Source organism: Phalacrocorax aristotelis, chromosome 2 (assembly GCF_949628215.1).
Source record: "Phalacrocorax aristotelis chromosome 2, bGulAri2.1, whole genome shotgun sequence".
Classification (NCBI taxonomy): Eukaryota; Metazoa; Chordata; class Aves; order Suliformes; family Phalacrocoracidae; genus Phalacrocorax; species Phalacrocorax aristotelis.
In genome coordinates, this window is record NC_134277.1 from 6,756,296 (window position 1) to 6,775,418 (window position 19,123).

At 41.2% G+C, this 19,123-nt stretch overlaps 1 protein-coding gene across 1 annotated transcript in view; it reads left to right on the top strand.

Annotated features, from left to right (window-relative positions):
* LOC142052361 (sodium channel protein type 5 subunit alpha-like) overlaps positions 1 to 19,123 on the top strand; it is a 176,503-nt gene that overhangs the window by 112,849 nt on the left and 44,531 nt on the right. The window contains exons 17-18 of the mRNA XM_075082263.1: positions 5,453 to 5,599; positions 12,219 to 12,339. Coding sequence (XP_074938364.1) covers positions 5,453 to 5,599; positions 12,219 to 12,339 — 268 coding nt within the window. The remainder of the gene's footprint in view (positions 1 to 5,452; positions 5,600 to 12,218; positions 12,340 to 19,123) is intronic.

The window sequence follows — 19,123 nt, forward strand, 5'->3', positions numbered from 1 at the left end:
GGTCATCAAGAAAAAAAAAAACAAAACCCAGATGTATTCACATGGCAGCACCTTCTTACCCTGATGTTTGACTGCTCTCTTTGCACCAGATTGTTTCTGGCTTTTACATAGATGAATGCAAGAGGAAAGACTGGGAGGGGTAGATGAGGGCTGAAAAACTGAACAAAAATCAGTCTACTAAGCTAGTCTGATGTCTGGCTGTTTCTGCTGGAGTGGAATGATGGACCAGGTGGCGTAGGATGGAGAGTGGGGATGATTAGTCTCAAATAATCAAGAGCAGACTTTCCCTTTCCTGTTTTGATACCCCCTCTGAGGAATCTGCAGCTCTTAAATTACGTACATGTGTTGCAAACATAAAGTAGGACTTCACAAGCTTTATATTACTATTGTAAACACTTCAGACTGATAATAAAGTGCACTTGTAAATGAACATAGTGTAGCACGAGTCCTCCCTGTGTCTTAGCTGCAATCCCAGTGCTGTGGTGTGGTACCACACCAGGTTTTCCTCGGTTTCTCATTAAACCGAGCAGTAGCAACTCTGCTTTACAGAAGCAATTCTTTAAGCTGGGGTAGAGAGATTCTCAAATGTGCATACTTAAAACTGACAGCTGCACACCAGCCCTCTTTTATTCCTAGCAGAATAAGTGATATTAATCTTTCCCTTCTCATATTAAGGAAGCAAGGGGATTTTCCTGATGTATTTGGTGATTCTTCTTCTCATGCTAAACGTGCAGAAAAATAAATCTGCTGATTTTATTGGTGCTACAAGGATTTACATTTATTTCTGAAAAAGGAGAAGCAAGATCAGAAACGGTCTGTTCTGATAGTAAGAGCCCACTATTTGTTTCCCCAGTTTGTGGTTATTTATTTCTCTCCTATTTTAGCTCAGATTTTTCAAGGCTTTTCAGAAAGACTGACTTCAGCATATCTGAGAGTTGTCAGCCCGACAGCTCTGCAGACAGTAGTCTCCTGTTTACTTTACACATGAAACAGGTGCCACCCAGGCAGCAATGCAAGCTCGCCGTATTTCAGCAGCATTGCAATCTGCTTGCTTCTCCACTTATGTAGAGGTAGGATATAAACAGTTTGGGTTTTGCAATCGTTTACTTCTTGGCTCATTTGCAGAGGAAGGTTGCCAGTTACTAGACGCAAACTGTTGCTGAGAAAGGATGCCAATTGCTACCAGGCACGGCAATTTTATGAAATCCATAGCTGTCTGCGAGGAGAAACACAAACATCAACAATTACTTTACAGAGTAAACAGTCCTCTTGTAACTATGTGTGTCACCCTGCTGAGCTGGGTTTACTATGCATGAAAAGCTCCTCAGACTCTGGTTATGGTATCCAAAAATCAGCTATAGGAAGCTTTGCATGTTAAAATATCTTGTCATCTATTAAAGGACTAATTGCTGCTCTGTTGAGCTGCATTTCTCGAGGAGGCTCAATTTCATAGCGTCAGTCATCTATGAATGGCTAAAGCAGAGACATCGCTATCTCCAGCATCCTCAGCTGCTGCTAATGCGTCCTCTGATGGGCAGTGTCCCGTGGTGACGCAGGGTCCCACCTGTATGGCCAAGTGGGTGCAGATTTGTATGTGGGGGGAGCAGGACAAACTTCCGCTACTTTGAAACTGGAGCTAGAAATGTCCTGACCAGCTCATTCCTGCAAAGTGACTGCAGAACCTGGACATCCCTGAGATCCCATTAGTGTCTCAAAATTGGTCTTCAAAGAGGCAGAAGGACTCATGAGCCTGGTGGGGAGCAGAGAAGATACGTAGGGTTGAAGCTTCCCATTGCACCATGTACGGTAGTTTGCATTTGCTCTGTCCCACCAGAGACAAGGGATACCCTGTACAGCTCATAAAAATAGCTTAAATCAGCTTTATCCTGCCACATCCTTCATCCTTGCTTGCTGGCTCTGCAGTGACAGTTGCAAGGGAGGAGGGATCCAGAGCCAATTCCCATTTCTTGCCTCCCCACCTGCTTGGGAGAGGAAGCTTCCTGCTATCAAAGGCTTTGCACGTCTTTTTTCCCACAACAGCCGTGGCCAGGGAATCAGGGAACAAATGTTACAAGCCAGGGTCATGATCCAGAGAGTGAGTGAAGCATCAGGAGAACCCATTTGAGTCGATGACCATCTGAAAGACAGGTCCTGGGATCCTCTTTCTAAATTTGTTTGTACAGGATGGAAAAAGTGATATTTCCGTGGGGAAGGAATAAAGTGAATCTGTGCTGATGACAGGTATTTGTCTTGTTTTGCCAACAGCAAGTCCTCTTTCCAAAGGAGCCGCATTTGCACTAATCCCCATTTGAGCCTGAAACAATTAGCCGATCTGTGCTTTTCAGCGGCAGAACGCAGTGTGGAGCCTTTGTATTTATTTGTGTCAGCAAACAAGTATGTGGGTCTGTGCACAAACACACTTGAGATGTCACCCAGATTAGCTCTATTTTCAATCTGGTTGCTGTTTTTCTGGTGCTACAACGGACCCACAGCACGCACAGGGACAACACTGGGTCCATCCTCCTCCATGCGTTAATTACTGCTACGGTGTTGGTAGATCACCTCTTTTTAGGGCCCAGATCAGAGCAGAGATGAGAAAACTTTTAGTTTATGCTCTAAAGGAGCTGAGGTCTGTCCTGGGCTCCCAACCTTCTGTTTGCACGCAGAAAGTTTTTATATTGGTGAATGGTTTTACTTTATAAATCATGAAAACAACTGAATCAATAAATATTACCATAATGTGTATTGCCTTGGCAACATCGCACTTGATACAAAAATTAAAAACAAATTATATAAACCACCCACGGTGGGGAGCTTTGCAGGAGATAAACCTGCTGCCACGGCTGCCAGAAGAGCGAATCATCTGGAATCAGAACAAAAGCAAACAGTCCGAAGTTAAACAACATAAACCAAAGGCACCTTTCCCCAGACAGGTCTGCGCTGATCTTCAGGGGCTGTGTGCTGGAAATGAGACGGCTGCATCCCATGAGAGTGGCTTACCAGGGCTGGCATCAGTTGCTTGCGAAAACTCGGTTGATTCCCTGACGCTCCTTTTGGGATCAGTCTTAACAATCAGATTCTTCTGAAGAGTCTATTTCTCTTAAAGATAATCTCTCACCTTATAGATTTGCAGGACAAGTCTGAAAACACACGATGATGAACCAACACCTTGTCCAAGCACATGTGCCTGTTGTCGCCATAATTTGCCAGGATATATTTCATCAATTTTAATTAATGTTAACTCACCAGCTACTTGGTACAAGTGTGACTTCTGGGAAGCAGCTGGGTCCACATTTCCTGGAGTTTAGTCTCTAGGAGAATGTTGCTAAGTCTTGGTACCACACAGGGGGGTTAGTAAAGAGAGAATTGGTGTAAGTTTGGCATTTGACTTTAGCTTAGTGCAATAATTTGCTTAACACTTGAGCATTCGTCAGATCAACCGAGTTACACAGCCTGCTCTCACACACTGCAGAGTTGCTAATGAATCCGAGTGCACAACCTTTCTGCGTAAATGAACTTGAGATGTCACCGCAGACTGCATTGCACTTTTAACATGAAACAATTGTTTCTGTTCTTTTAGTGCTATAACCAATATCATGCCACTAAGATTACTTGGTACTAGGTTGTACGTACATAGCATTAAAAAACGCCCTTTCTATGACTGAGCGCCTTACTCGTGCATACTGTGCCTTCCATGTTAGCTTCTCCCCTGAATATTACACCATTTCCAAAGGTGCGCCTTAAAGAGTGTTACTTTTTGACAAAACAGAACATGAACAGGAACAGAACTGTAACTTGATGATTATGGAGCGATCTCTGGCCTGTGAAGATCAGTGCTAAACTGTGCCTAGAAATTGTATGTAATACATTCTTATGCAGAGGGCACAGGCTTGGGCATGCATAATTTAATTTATTAAAGTTAGAATATATTTCAGACCACATGCCCTCTGAAGCAGGAAACAAGTAATTTGATTTTAAATTAATTTGCTAGAAACACGGAACGACATTTGAAAGGACTGGTACAAACCTGACAGCCCGAAAGTATTTATACGGAGACCAATTTGCTTAACCAACTGCTTCCTTTGTATCATCTGTTCTTTTAGATAGTTATATTTGGAATAAAGTGTTTTTCAGCTCCTCGTACCTCTTGGGGGACTTCCTGTGGTGATGTGGCTTTAGAACTGAGGCAGGTAGGCTGCGGCTCCCTGAGGAAGGGAAACTCATTTAATACACGAATAACACTGAATGTCAGTCAAGCCAAGGGAAAAAAAAAAGGTGGACAAGTGAAAGATAAATAGGTTTAAACAATTACTGTTGAAATCGTGTTATGCTTGTAATTTTTTTCTCAGCATGGAAGTCCTTCTGTAAGCAATTCAGCACAAACATTTGAAACCGGCTAGAGTTTTATTAATATTTTAGTAGTAGCGTTAGTAATGGCATGAACGATGGTAGTGCTGTGATGAGCTATGGAGTTTTCAGAGAAATCCCTGTCTTAGGTGAATCAATAAAGCCACACTGATTTACGCCAGCAGAGAACCTGGGCCTCCAGATGTAGGACCAGCCCTGCAAACATGCTCTCCTCTGCCGTTAGTCCTGGGAGTACTTCTAGAGAACTCAGCAGCAATAATCATCACCCCAGGAAGAAGGGGCTGGATTTAATGGCACCACTCATGCTCGCACGCTCTGGGGCTAGTCAGATGTGTTTGCAGAAAAAAAATTTTTGCTCGGATTCCAGAGTCCATCCCTTTTTAGTGAAGTACTTAAGGATGTGCTCTCCTTTCAACCTGCGGTTAAGTCCCGTTGGCACCAGTGGGTGTAAAGTAGTCTTAAGTGTTTGCTGAATAGGAGTCGCATACGTTTATGTATTTACCTGCAGTTTTTCCACATCTACTTTTAGGTACCTTTTATCTCTTCCTGTGAACTTTGAGTTTTCCTCCCCTTCAATGTGTATCATGGCTCCTCTGGGTGTGGTTTTTCCCACACTGTTTCAAGCACTGTTTCAAGCACAGCATTGGGTATTGCACTCAGGCCTGTCTCTGGCTGTAACACCGAGTACTGGAGCGACTTCAGAGTACACCCCTCAGTCATTCAACTGAACTGCAGGCACCTTTCTGTGCGCCTTGGGTCACGGGAGGAAACTTGTGTCTCAAAACCAGACTCAAAATGGAGATTGCAAGGGTATTTCCTCCTGCCCCAGGAACAATAGCACAAAAAAAGTTGGCTTATTTGTGTTTTCATTTCTACAGCCATATATCTTGACATATCCAGTTGCTAAAGCTCAAAAGTTACAGCATAAGCTTGTGTTATCTTCTTCCTTGCCACTTTTCGTTAAGATGTCATCCTCTGACAAGCATAGTCTAGGCTATTTTCTCTTCTAGCTGGGGAGTTCTCCTTAAGGAATAAGCATGTTATCAAACAAAAAGAAAATAAACCCATCTAGGATTATTTCCAGCAGGAAAAACAGCTGCAGCTGAGGGGGCAGCGATGCCAAAGCCCAGGCGTCCGGAGTCAGAACTTTGAGATTTGTGAAGAGTTAAGTGAGTTGCACGTGGATAAGCAGTTGAAGGCTGAGCCGCCACCTCCAGTAGGGCAAAAAGAGGTAACAGAAACAACTTTGCTACCTGATACTGCATGCAATTCATTGCACCATCTCCGTAGTGCATGTCACCAATTTATGTGGGGTTTATGGCTTGTAAAAAATACATGTTTGTCAAGTGGTAGGAAAGCAATAGTACATAGTAGGTATTACAGTCTTAGTAAAGAAGAGAGAGGATTTTGTTGTCGTAAAACTGATTGGAAAGCTTGGAAAAAGTACATTAGAAATTAAGATGGGATTCCAAGAGGCTTTGAAAAACCACAGTCATCTATAATGTTACTGTCTTATTTTAGGAGCAAATATGTGTGTGTTTTCCCACTGAAAAGTACCTCTAAGAATGGCATCTGCTGACTTGGCAAGTCTGTACCTTGAGTTCACTGGAGGGCATCTGCTATCTGTCACAGATTACCATTTCTTTTCCTGTTAACACATAGACCCAAAAAAGGTGCAGCAATTTAAGCAGTTGACATGAAGATGCTAACTAAATAGTAAGCCTTGGTATCATTCAGCTGATATTCGTCCAAGTGTAGCTCACTCATTACTTCTCAGTGTGTACCCATTGACATTTATTTTCCATTTGTAGGATTATGTTGTCCTTATAAACAGAAATACCATAAGATACATGTCTTTGTACTCTACACTGAGTGACTCCAGGCTTTAAATCCCTTGTATCCTACTTGCTGATTTGTTGGGATTTTTTCCCATTCAGATTTAGCATTTTATTGTCATAACATTGCCTTTATTATTAGAGAGTGATGGATTCCTCTCTTTGAAATCAGGAACTGGAGGTTTTGTGTGATGTCCTGGGAGTTTGGGGAACTCTACAGCCCCTTGAGATTGGAACTAGTGGTGGTTTTGGGGAGCTGAATTAGTGAAAGTAAAAGGATGACAGTATCAACATGCATCACACCTCCCCCAGTTCTGCTATAAAACTGCTGGCAAGTTTGTGCCCAGCAGGAGCAATCCCATGGAGAAGTCTTGACAGGACAACAGGAAACAGCCATCACAGAGCCAGAGCTCATCTTCTCCAGACCTGCTGACTCATATTGTCATATGGGGTGGAATTTACTGAACTAAATGTAGACATCTGCATCTGAACTTGTCAGCTGAGGTCCCTTTATAGTCAATGAGGATCTGGAGCCAATGTAGTTAGGTAAATGCGTCTCATCTCGACTGAAATCAACATTTAAATTAGGTCAGATGAATCATCATCTAAAAGTGCCTGTTTCTCTCCATTGACTATAAAGGGAGCCCAGGGTAACTACGTGAGTTGTACACTTAGGTGAGACAAATTCCACTCACAGTAACCAGAAATCCTCTAGCCATGAAGCATTTCTGTAAGGAGCAATCCTCCTTGCCAGAACATTTCTTGGCATATTAAACTTCATCTTCAGACAAAAAAAGGTCCTGAACTTTAGAGGAAGGAGACTCAAATGTTTGATAACTCAGTTTCAGGGGGAAAAAAAAATATATATATATTTACCAAAGAAATCCAAAACTTTGAAATAATGAGATGGAGCATTACAACCAGGAGGAATTAGAAAACCGTTCCAGGATTTTTTCTGTCAGGGGATTAGGTATCCTTCATGTTTAAGCATCTTTTTGAGCTAAATAAACCATGTGATCCTAACATGGAGATGTCCTTTTTTAGTGCTATAATGAAATGTCATGATAAAACAGGAACATTCTAGCCTTGATATATTCAGCAACATCGTGATAAAGAAATAATCCCCATTTCCTCCCTCTACTTTCAAAGGATCCTGGGACACAAATGTCACCTTTCTATAGTAGAGTGTAATTGATTCTATTTGCGGCTGCTTAGAAAGAGGTGGAGGAATATGGCAATAATCCAGGGATGACTTGAAATCAAACGGAAGTTCACATGAGGCTATGAATACCAACATGAAAGAGCAAAGCCCGAAGGATGCTATTTTTGAAGGCCAGATCTTGCGTGGACATTACATACTTACAGCCCTCCTATTCAGAAGTAATCTTTGTGCTGGCACACAAGAACATGCTAATCATCTTTTTGATGAATGTCCCAAGAACTTGCGACTAGCCAAATAAAGCCAGCAACTGCAAGGAAGCAACTTAACAGATTTGGTATGCCCAAGAGGCAGGGCTTTGAGTGATTCCGTCAATAACAGGAAGCATTGAATGTGTTCTGAATAAAACACTTCGCTGTCACTAAAGGATATGATTAAAAATTCATCCTAGATAAATCATCAGAAAGACACCATAGAAATAAAATCATTGATGTCACAGGTGGATGAGACCTCAGAGAACAAACTGCTTCTCTGTCAAAACACTGCCCCATATAATATTTTGTACAGCTTCGTGGAGTCTGCCTTTAAATCTACCAGGCGACTTGGATTTCCTCATTTACCACAGGGAATAATTCACTTGCTTGTAAAAAATCTCATGGCTGGGCATATTGCTGTAACAACCAGCCTTTTTTTTTTTTCTTTTTTCCTTTTCAGAGTATGAATTCATTACTCTCTTTTACCAATTGTATCCATCATTCTCTCTTTATGAATTAATATCACTTAATTTAATAACCTGTTCTTTGCTTCCTTTTGTCTTTGGCTCACCCCCTAAAGTCACACACCATTGTTCTGTCATTTCATTATGTCTTGTAAATGACTAGCTCTGTGCTCTTTATCTGACATTTTTACCTCTTTCTTTGCAACTCCCTCAACTGTTCTTTTCTGGAGTTGTTTTGCCAAGAAGTAATCACAATATTACAAATACAACTTCCACAGAACTGTAAAGAGAGGAAATAGTATTTCATTATCTAGCCATGATGCTTTCATACAGGTTTTCTGCATTGTTATAGCCCATAGCAAAATCGCATCTAATTTTTTAATATTACTCCACATGACTTGAGGTTACAGATTTCCAGGATTCCCACTGAAATTTTCCCTGAACAGTCTTGTTTATACTGTTTTGAGTCAAGTCTCATTTTTCTATATCCTGTCCGTGTTTCACTTCTCTTTTCCTTTCTGCTTGCTCTGTTTCAATACTCCCTCCAATTTAATGTTAGCGGCTAACATGAGGATTACATTGGTCAGTGCCTCTTCTATATCTTTAGTGAAGATAATGCTGACCCTAATCCCTACAGATATCGTCATCTGAAGACAAAGTTTGTGCTATATTTGAGTCTTTAGGATGGCTTTTCTCCACACAGCAAAGGGTGAATCCAAGTCAGTTACAATTTATTTTAAAAATAGACTTCTCTATAGTAGACATCCAGATATTTTCTTAAAGTTTATATATCATATGTCAATTTGATAGATTAAGGCTGTCATCTTCAGAGGTAGGGGAGAGAGGAAGGGAGATAAGAGAGTTAAGCCTTGAGCAAACATCAACTTTCAGTGAGATTTCAGCATCTCAGTGCTAAAGGCTTTTGGAAGAAACCATTCAGATCAATTTGCCACTATTACAGACAGAAGCAGTGGGCATGGAAGCCCTGCCCAGGTACTTAGAACAGCCACTCCACCCAGAAACACATTTAAAACTACCCTCTGCGGCATGAATTTATGCACTAGCAGGAGCTCTCCCAAAGGGGCTTCTGATGGATCCCATCATCGCTGCCTAGTACACCTCCTCCACTCACTTACTGCAAGAAAGAAAGACAATGTTCTGTGTTTGCCCTTTTTGCTGTCTTTTGGCCTTGTTGCACCCTGTTTGTGCACAGTGCTAGTAGCAGGAGAACCACCTCACTACCTTTATGTCTCTATGACACTTCACTCCGAGAACACACTCTCCTCTCCTCCTCCAAATCTTTATTTAGTTTACTTTAATCATGAGCTACAGTGAGAGTTTAGTGATCTGTGATTCCCATGATTATTCCCTTTTCCTCTTCTCTAAGCTCAGTATTGTGTTTAATTATTGCTGCTCTCCTGTGTCGTTTCCAGTTTTCCATGAGCATTCACTACTGACTGCTAATGGTGTGTTATCTTGGTGTATATGATCCCTTTATGCCCTACAATATGCCTTGTCTAGGTCTGCTGATTTGCATATGTTTCAGGTTTTCTAGATACTTCTTTACTTACATTTCTATTAATTCTAGTAGGCTTTCCCTGCTCTTTTTATTGATCCCACTGTTGGGTTCTTTTAAAAAGAGTTTATTTTCTGAGGCAACTGAATTTTGATTAGTTATATCTCCCTCATCAATTGTTATTATGTCTCTAGCTCTTTTCTTTCCATTACTGAGTTCATTAAAACTTTCTTAATCCCTTTAAACTTTGTGGCAAAGAGTAACCTTCGCTTCTTTCCCTACAAGCTTTCCTAATCTTTCCCTCCTCTCTCATATGTGTGGTTCCTTCTTTTTCTAGTCCCGGTTCAGACCCTAAACCTTTGTCTAATGTTTTCTGAAACCATGTTCTCTCCCTCTTCTTCTCTGAAGGCTTTTCAGAAGAAATTCTGTCTGTTTTGTCTTGCATGTTCCCCATCTCCCTTTGACGCTGATGGATTCTAACATTTTCTGAAAACTCCTGATAAATAACTCTCGAGAATTCTTGATTCTTTAAGATGTTTCCCTTCTAGTCTATCGTAATTGCACCATATTTCCTGTGAATTTCCTAACCTGTCTCTGCTAAAGCCAGCTCTCACATTGACAATGCTATTGAGCTGACGTTCTTCTCGCAGTTTTCTTTGATTTCTGTCTATTGGTAAGAATTATATCCAACAAGGCTTCTTTTCTCATTGGAACCACTATTTTCTACATCCTACAGCTGTATATGATTTGGGACTATTTCAGTGATCTGTGTTTTGACGTCTTCATAACAGAATAGATAATGACTAAATGCATTCCCTAATGAACACTATCAGAAAGTTCTGACTGTGCTAAAACTTGGTATGATATTTTTTCCACCATCATATACCGTTGGTAGTCTGTAGAAAATGGGCTCCGTACAACAGCTGCATTGTGAATATAGATTTTTTAGAAGCTTTATCCATGTCTTTGACCTGTGCTTTCTGTTCTGACTCTTTTTAAAAGGTCTCTTCTCGATTATTTGCAGTCCTTTTGAGTAGAGCATTAAAAACCCTAGCCAAGACTATGACCTTCTGGATGCTGCAGCTAATTGCAAACAAGTAGCTTCCATCCCCGCTTGCAAGCATTGCTGGAATGTTCAGTCTTGCCCATTTTACCCCAGGTTCAGCATTTCTCTGAATTCAGCTATAAATTTTGCATTGACTGTGTATACTGGAAAACAGAGGCCCCATTTTCACATTAATAATAAATATATAAAGCTGTACCTATTCTGTAACTCCATCACCATCATCCTCGTGAAAATAATATTTTATGTATACGTGCCGTCTCTCATATAACTATCTCACGGGTTGTTTAAAAGCATGGGTAAGTATTATTGTCCTCATTTTTTTAAATGGAGACAATAGAAATGCAAGATAAAGCACAAAAAGGTTTCAGTAGGTACTCAGAGAACAGAATAAGGCAGTTAACAAATAACCCACCTTTCCTGACTCCTGTTTATAACTATTTTGCATTGGTATGACCCATAGAAGATACCAGCTTTGGTGTTGCCCACTTATGCCAGATAGTGCTCTAATACAGTCAGAAACAAACTGTGAGCAGGGCTGGGCAGGTATTAGATCTTTTACTTTAGTGGCCAAGCTGAATAATCAAGTAAAATTCAATTTCAGATTAACACAAAATAGAAATGTTTTGACTAGTGAAATAAAATATGGGGAAAAAAAATCCTCTTTTCTTCTAAAGAAAATGTTTTGATTCTGTTAAAAGGAAGTTTTGACCTGAAATGAAATTTCTATTTCATTTTTGGGTGGCTTATTTAATCATGTATCATATCTCTTTTAATAGCAAATTCAGCCTCTAAAGCATTTTTTTTTTTTTAAATAATATATTCCCCAGAAATTTTTAGCCAGATCTGCTTGAGAGTTCCTGCTCTAAATAGATAAGGGAGCTTCAGGGAGTGGGAATATTCTTGTCCCCATTTTGCAGAGGAGGATTTGAGAAACACTGAATTTAAACAACGCGCCTAAGATGGTGGTGTCAAATCTTTCAGACAGAAGGACTTCTGCTCATCTTGGAGGAGAAGCTGTGGCAGCAGGGAGCACAGCACGGTCCTGAGCGACAGGGTGCAGATTTCACCCATCAGCTGTGGGTGGGGAGCCTCAGAAATGAGGCCCCAGGGACAGGAACCCAGCACAGGTCATGAAATTCATCCTTCAGCATTTCAGGAGCTAGGTCCCACTTCTGGTCCCCTCCACCTGAAGGCATGAGCCTTCAGCATATACAAGCCTTAAAATCATGAGTGGGTCTGTCAGTCCAAGCTTCCACCCACCATTGATAGCCCATGGCTGTTCACTATCTTTCTATGGTTCGCTTCTCTTTTGTTTTAAAAAGTAAGTTTTACGTGTTAACTTTTTGTTGTTGTTCTTGTTGATGGGTCAACTGTTGGCGCACCGCAGCGTGGGCAGAGCTGCCAGTGGCGGAGTGGGCACCATGTGAAGTGCATGGCGATGTCTCTGTTGTGGTGGCTTTAGCTGGGGTATTGGTCAGTGGAATAAAAACTCAGCTACTTCCTTCGGGGCGATTGATCAATTTGTTTTCCTCGTCTCTGCTCTTGTTGACAACAAGCTTGATGAAATCAGTCTTTCTGAAGGCAGCACAGTGGATTTGACAAATCCTGCGGAACTGCTGGAGCAGATCCCCGAGTTTGCTGAGGAGCTGATGGAGCCTGAAGATTGCTTCCCTGAAGGTAAGGACCCGCATATTTCACTGGAATGCTGAGGCAAGAAACCTTCTCTTCTCTTAATGAACATCTCTCCACCTTCATACCACATTGCTCTGGCTGCTTGCAGCAGTATTTCACCAGATGCGCTTCATTTATTAGATAGCGTAATGCTCCAAACACACACTCAGAATCACTTTTTATCATTAGTCTTTGGATTTCCAGGGTGAGATAACCAAAAGCATGCTCTAAAAGGCTGTGCAGCTTCTAAAGCACTAGGCTTTTTTTGGTCATAATTTTGCCATAAAGAGTTGTGGGGGGGGGTTTAAAATGTTGATTTTTTAACTTGGCCAATTAAGATTTTTGCCTTCCAGCGTGTGTGCATGATCAAATTTGGCAGAAAACTGACCAGATCAGGATGTTTCTGTTGCTTAAGTGTATATAGGCAGTTAACAGAAACTCTCTGGGGAGTTCATGAGTCCCAGGGACTCTGTTCCATTTATTTTAAAGGGTGTTGAGATTAGCATGTCCAGTAACTTTCATCTGACCAGGGATGCACTATGTAAAGGGTATTTTACTTAATCATTTTAGATGACAATAACTCACATTTACATAACTTTTAATACCAAAATACATCATCATTTTATTAATTTTTAACACCAGCCTGATCCAAAACACAGGTTTAAAATGCAGCTACATCAGGAGACCTATTAAAGTAAATCTATAAGGCAAATAACATCCTAAGTTATTTCTTCTTAGAGTGAGTTCTATTCCAAATATTACTTCAGTCAGAGTCCTCATTTTCCTTTAAATATGGATTAGGAAAAGTAGGGTTAGCTGAATAGTACTATATTTCCTTGTAAATTCAAGGTTTATTTTAAATAAAAACAGAGCTGCTCAAATGGGATCAGACAGAGATGATTTGCTGGGTATATGAATGCCCCTGAAGTCAGCAAAAATGTGCATCTCTATATCTGTGAGGAAGATGATTGAATGAGGTAAGGGAGCCCTGCAGGGCTTACAAATGTCCCTAGGATCTAAACATTTTTTTGGCAGCTCTGCTTAAAAGCAGTAGCCAAAAATTAATGTAGTTGACAGAAGAAAGAATGGTGTAACTACTCTGGCCCATACAATAACATTTAGAAATTAGACCCGGTGTTTTCATTCTTTCACAATATATTTCTTAATGTGGCTAGTGAGCAGCAATCTATGTTGTGCACTGCAAAGTGAGAAATTATATTACAATTGCTTAAACAAGCCAGGACTGTGAGAGCGGTGCTAGTCAGATGCCTGTTTACAAATTCTGAAACAGTGGTTGGCCACGATCGCCTTCCAGTTTTTAAAAGAAATAAGACACACACCACACAGCCCATCACTTCATTCAGTGCCCATCCCTGATCATTCCCACAGCAGTTAGCACTCTGTAATTTGCTCTGTCTTAGAATAACCAGAATGCCTGAAACGCCATCGTGCAGGACCGTGTCAGGACCAACCCAGTTTGTCAGATCCTTGCTGTCAGCGGGACACAGGGTAGCAAGTGGTGCTCTTCTGGAAGCATCACTGGAAACATTAAGCCAGTTGTGAAGCCCACGCATCACCCTGGCAGCAGAGAAAAGTAGAAACAAAGGCTTTGTGGGCTGAACCCCAGGCTTGCCCTGGGTTACATCCACCCTGCTGGCTCCTGCTCCCATCCTCCTAAACATCCCTGCTCCTGCCTTTTGCATTTTATTCCTCATTTCTCCTAGTTCCTTACCAGTCCCTGTCCAAGTCTGGGTGTTTTCCTCTCCTCCCAGGGTACGGCCAGCTGATCCTTGAGCTCTGAATGGGCATCGAAGGAGAACCTGCTCCCAGTCCTTGGTCCAGTGCAGGGTGTCTGGGGGCACTGCGGATGCAGCTGCAGGTGACATCCTCCCCAACATACCTGCTCTGCTTTCCTGTGCAGCACATGTCCATACGGATTTTTCAGAGGCTACTGTGCAGGCTAAATGTGATCACATTCTTCATGGGTTTGGCAAAAATGGATAAACTTGACATGTGAATGTTTGCTCACAAAATTTCAAGTCAAAATGCCATAAACTGAAAGTCCAAATGATTCTTACTGCAATGACATTATTATTTGGTTTTATTTATGCAGGGAAACAAAGTGTTTTCCTATAATCTTCTTCTATTAAATACCTTCCGATATTTTTACCCAAACATACCATTGCAATTAAACCTCATGCAATTATCATTTCAGTCTAGTTAAAAAGCAAGCAAACCAACAAACAACAGTCCAGTTAGCTAAGATATGACAAGGTTATAAAGTACTAAAATGGAAGTATTGAGGGGCATGCACTGCACAAGTTTATCTAGTGTTGCCTTTACTGGCTTGTAATAAGGAGATACAACAATATTTGGTATATTTGGGAGAATGAACAGCTAATATTTGTGAAAGGATATTAGGTGAGATGACGAGGAAGAGCAAGAGGGGAAGAATTAAGTTATTACCTTGTTAGCTCACCAGCTATCTAAATTAAAACTATGACATTTCTAAACACATCCAGCATAGGTTATGTCCTGAACAAATATGTTCCGGATTCAGCCCCCTTTTTCAGATAACAAAGGCAACAAAGATAACACATGTTCTTGAAATAGTTGCTGAAAGTTTGCTGAGGTCACAGTTTTCCGGGAGTTGGGTGACCCAGATAAGCCATAGGTCGTATTTCTTGGGGAGACTTGTTAATTCATTATCATCTCAAAATAGCTTTGATTAGGGTCAATGGGGAATATTTTTGGGTCAGGAAATGTGAAGCCAAGGTAGGGTCACAGCTCTGGCAGCTAGCAAGTATTGCTGGGAAAAACCTGATAGAAATGGAGAGATGGTTCTTTTTGCCATTGACGGGAAAGCAACAGCTAGGCAATGCCAGCTATTAGGGTATTTTTTCCTCCAGATGCCTTGCAACACTCCAGTCCTGTTACCTCCATTGGTATGTGTTCTCCGCATCAAAAATTGCTATCTGTTTGGACATTCTCTTCTGTGTCTCACAGAAGGTCATCCAAAGAGAGCCCCACGGCCCCAGCACGCTCCTCTCTCCCAGACCCTAATAGGAGAAAGTTTTCACCAAGTCCTCAAGCGTAATTCCCCGTACACATCCCACTGGCAAAGGTTTCAAAGGAGTATCATCAGATGGTCATGCGAGAATGAGCTACCTTGCTCAACGCGCAGTTGATCGCAACTCGTGACACTGAAGACGCCCGCAACCAGTTTTTCACGTGACCATGTAGGAGCAATTATCGCAGCTGGAAATGCCATGCACTACAGCGAAGTTACTCTGATTAACGGTGGGATCTGTGACACGCCCTCCCCAACCACAGTTAGCGGTCATTTAGAAATAAAAAAGCGAAGAGGAGCTCAGGCAGACTGTTAAACTGAACAAATCTAAACTGAACTATGGGGAATGCCACCAGATAAGGTTTAAAAGCTAAGTGAAACTAAACTGAGCCCAACAAAGTGTATTAACTGTCATCCTAGGTAAAGAATTCACAGGAAAATACAAGTTTTAAAGTATCTTTTTCCTCTAGCTGCAATATGTGAGATACAGTGGGTTTCTTCCATCAGGAAGGGCATGTTAGTTATTTGTTGTATTCAGTTTTCAGATGTCATAAAACCCTTACAGTCCTATCGCACGTACAGAATTAAATTAATTCAGGTTGGAAAGGACCTCTAGATTTCAACTTATCCACCCCCTTGCTCAACGCGGAGCTGACATTGGTGGCGGACCAGGCTGCCCACTGCCTTTGCTTCAAGGCATCACATCGTTATTTGTAGTGACCTCCGAGAGGATATGTTTTGAGGAGAGTAGCAGATAAACAAGAAATGTACCCTTGTAAAGCCCTTGGAAGAGTAAAAACACCTGGTAGACTGTGGCTTTGTCAGATGCTCTCTTGGTAGCACCCAACTGTAGTACATGAGAAAAGACTCAAATCTCCGTGTGTGTCTCAGGTACCCGAATGCTGGAGACAGCGATGGCAAATCTGTGTTGGCCCTAGAGCTAAAACCCAGCCATGTGTGCCATTGGGTTAGTGGGGCCAGAAGATGACAACCGGGTTAAATAAGGAGGGTCTGCAGGGATCGGTTCCCTCCATGCACGGGGAGACAGCTGGGGCCTACGAAGGGACAGCACAACCGGACTTGTTTTCGTGCTTGAGCATACACAGCTAGCCAGAATGGTCATTAGAAACCCAACTGGGCAGACATATATATATTAAAACCATGTTATGAATACCTGTCTGCTTGAGTTTATGCTGCAGAAGCTGTATTTTCTTTGTGTCAAATCAAGCAATGCTGTAATCAGCATTCAAAGCTAAGAAAAATACTTTTGTTCTAAAAATGAATATCCCAATAATTGGGAACTCCTGTGTCAAAGTAGCTACAAAATTACTGCAGTATGAACACAAGGTACCAGACTTACTGGACCACCGTATAGAAGAAATTAATTGGTCTTCCTGGTTTATTGAAGAGAATCAGCAGCCCAATCCATCCGAAACATATCTAATAATTTTATGTAAATTTAAATTTATATATTGGTGTGAACAAGCAGTGGATTTGTAAAGTCATTACTCATAAGCCTGAAATCAATAGGCTTGGCTGTCATGCATGCAGGAAAAAGCTTTTGCAGTAAAGCTCCCCCACTTGCAAAGAAATTTTTCCCCCAGTGCACCAAGGTAATGCAATCAGGTCTAACAGCTCCGTGATTATATTGCACCAGGCTAGAAAATGGGAATGTGGAACCGAAGGAATATTTACACAAAATGCATCGTATATTAAATTCCTCCTGCTTTTTTTTTCGTTTTTCGGTAACTTGCTCATCATTGTTGCAGATGCTTCAGTAAAACCTTTCTCTGCCACACCTGCAGTAGAGACTGTGGTTTTGTGGTTTATGACACGCTTTAATCTGCACTTTGTGATTGTGCCGTAAGACACCCCTGTGACTGAAGGGAACAATTCCCTTGTTATGAAAAACAAACGAAAAGTAAATAATGTGATAGTATACTGATGCATTTGGAAAGGTTTCTTGGTTAATCGCTCTCTGTTTTGAGAGAAATGGTGTCTAATGTTCAAATATGAATTGAAAACAGACATTGTCCTAGGACAAGTTCACCGCTAACGCAGCCAGCTCAGTATAGCTTCACTGCTTTACCAGCAAATAACTGGACCCTTTGTGGGGGACTTTTTCGGCTGTTCTCTGTTTCTGTTGAGCAGTAGACTACTACCCAAAAGGCCATGGTGGAAATGAGTCAGTTCTCAGAACCAGTGCTCTCAGAAAAGATGTAGCCAACATGAATTAGGGTTGCAAACTAAGTCCTGACTAAATCACAACGTGGTCAGCTTCTTCCGCACAACCTGTTCCCTACAAGCATTGATTTCAGGGGGACAGCACAAATCTATTACACAAGGCAGTAGGAGTAATGCTGTAATAAGAAATACCAAAGGGTCGATTCCTGCCTCGATGCTTGCTATGCTAAAAGTTGTTAATGAATAGTTTTCTTCCTGTGGATAAAGTAGCTTTCAAAACCTGAAGCTGGGCTCTGCTGACCACCTGCCTTGTTGTAGAAGCCATCTGGCGTTATGATTGCTCAGACCCTCACTAAGTCACGCCTTAGACACATTGGAATGTTTTTGATATTTTGATCTCACAAAAATTGAAAACAAAACAAAAAAAAACTATTAGAATGCTGACCAAGGTCGGGTAGACTTTTTTGTTGGGTTATGTGAAGCTTCTAATTCAGCATTTAAGTTTGGGTCAGGGTCACCAGAACAGTAGGCTACCAGCATTACAGGAGAGTTCAGAAAAGCACAGGCATGAAATAACAGTCAGTGAGGGAAATCAGAAATTCTGAAATGGAAATAGAACTTTACTAATTCATTAAAAGACCTATTTGTGGTAAGTTTTATTTTTTTCCTTCGGTTTTCTTTTTTTCTGTTTGGTTTGATGAATAGTTAAAAATAGCATTTCACCTGAATTGCAGTCAGCATGATTATTCACGGAAGTGCTACTTGACATTAGTAATTGTCTCAGAATCAGGTCTAAACATTTCTGAATTGGGCCCAATCAAAAGTATGGGATTTAATAGCGCTGACTCATCTGAGAAGGTATTTTGGATTTTTCAAGGTACTACTGTCAGTAACTAGGACTTTTTTTTTTTTCATATCAGAATTGCATGAAAGCCATTAAAAAAATGTTAGCAATCCTATCTGGCTCCCTGTCTATAAAATACCTCTCTGTACCTGTAGATTATCAGATGGAAGCTGGCTGAATCAGCAATAGCCTGTTTTTACCATTTTGTAAATAACTTCCATCACAAATGAAGTGACTTTGGAACTCATGGTGCCCTGATCATTAGTGTTTAATTTGAAGGTGATCCCCTAATTTTAGCTGTGCCTGGGCTCAGGTAATCGTGTAGGCTGCTTGTAGTGGAAAGACAGAGGCAAACTCCTCCAGGGAATGATTCATCCAACCATCTTGCAGCTGGGAAAAACACTTCCTCAAAGATCCTAACCTTTCCCGATGGTATTTACAGAGAATTTCTACTCCGTAAGCACATCACAGAGGATGTCACGCCTGTTACTAGCTGAGCCTAGGCATTCATCTAAGAGACTAAAAAACCAAGTATCCATCTAGGAAGTAACTTAGGAGAAAAGCGGGGAAAGTTTCTGGAGAAATGTTTTTCAGTCAGAAAAAAAGTTGATTTTTTCCCAACTTGAAACTGTTTATGGGCACAAGGTAAGCTTGTGGAATTTTTATTCTGCTAGAAACAATGGTTCCTTCCA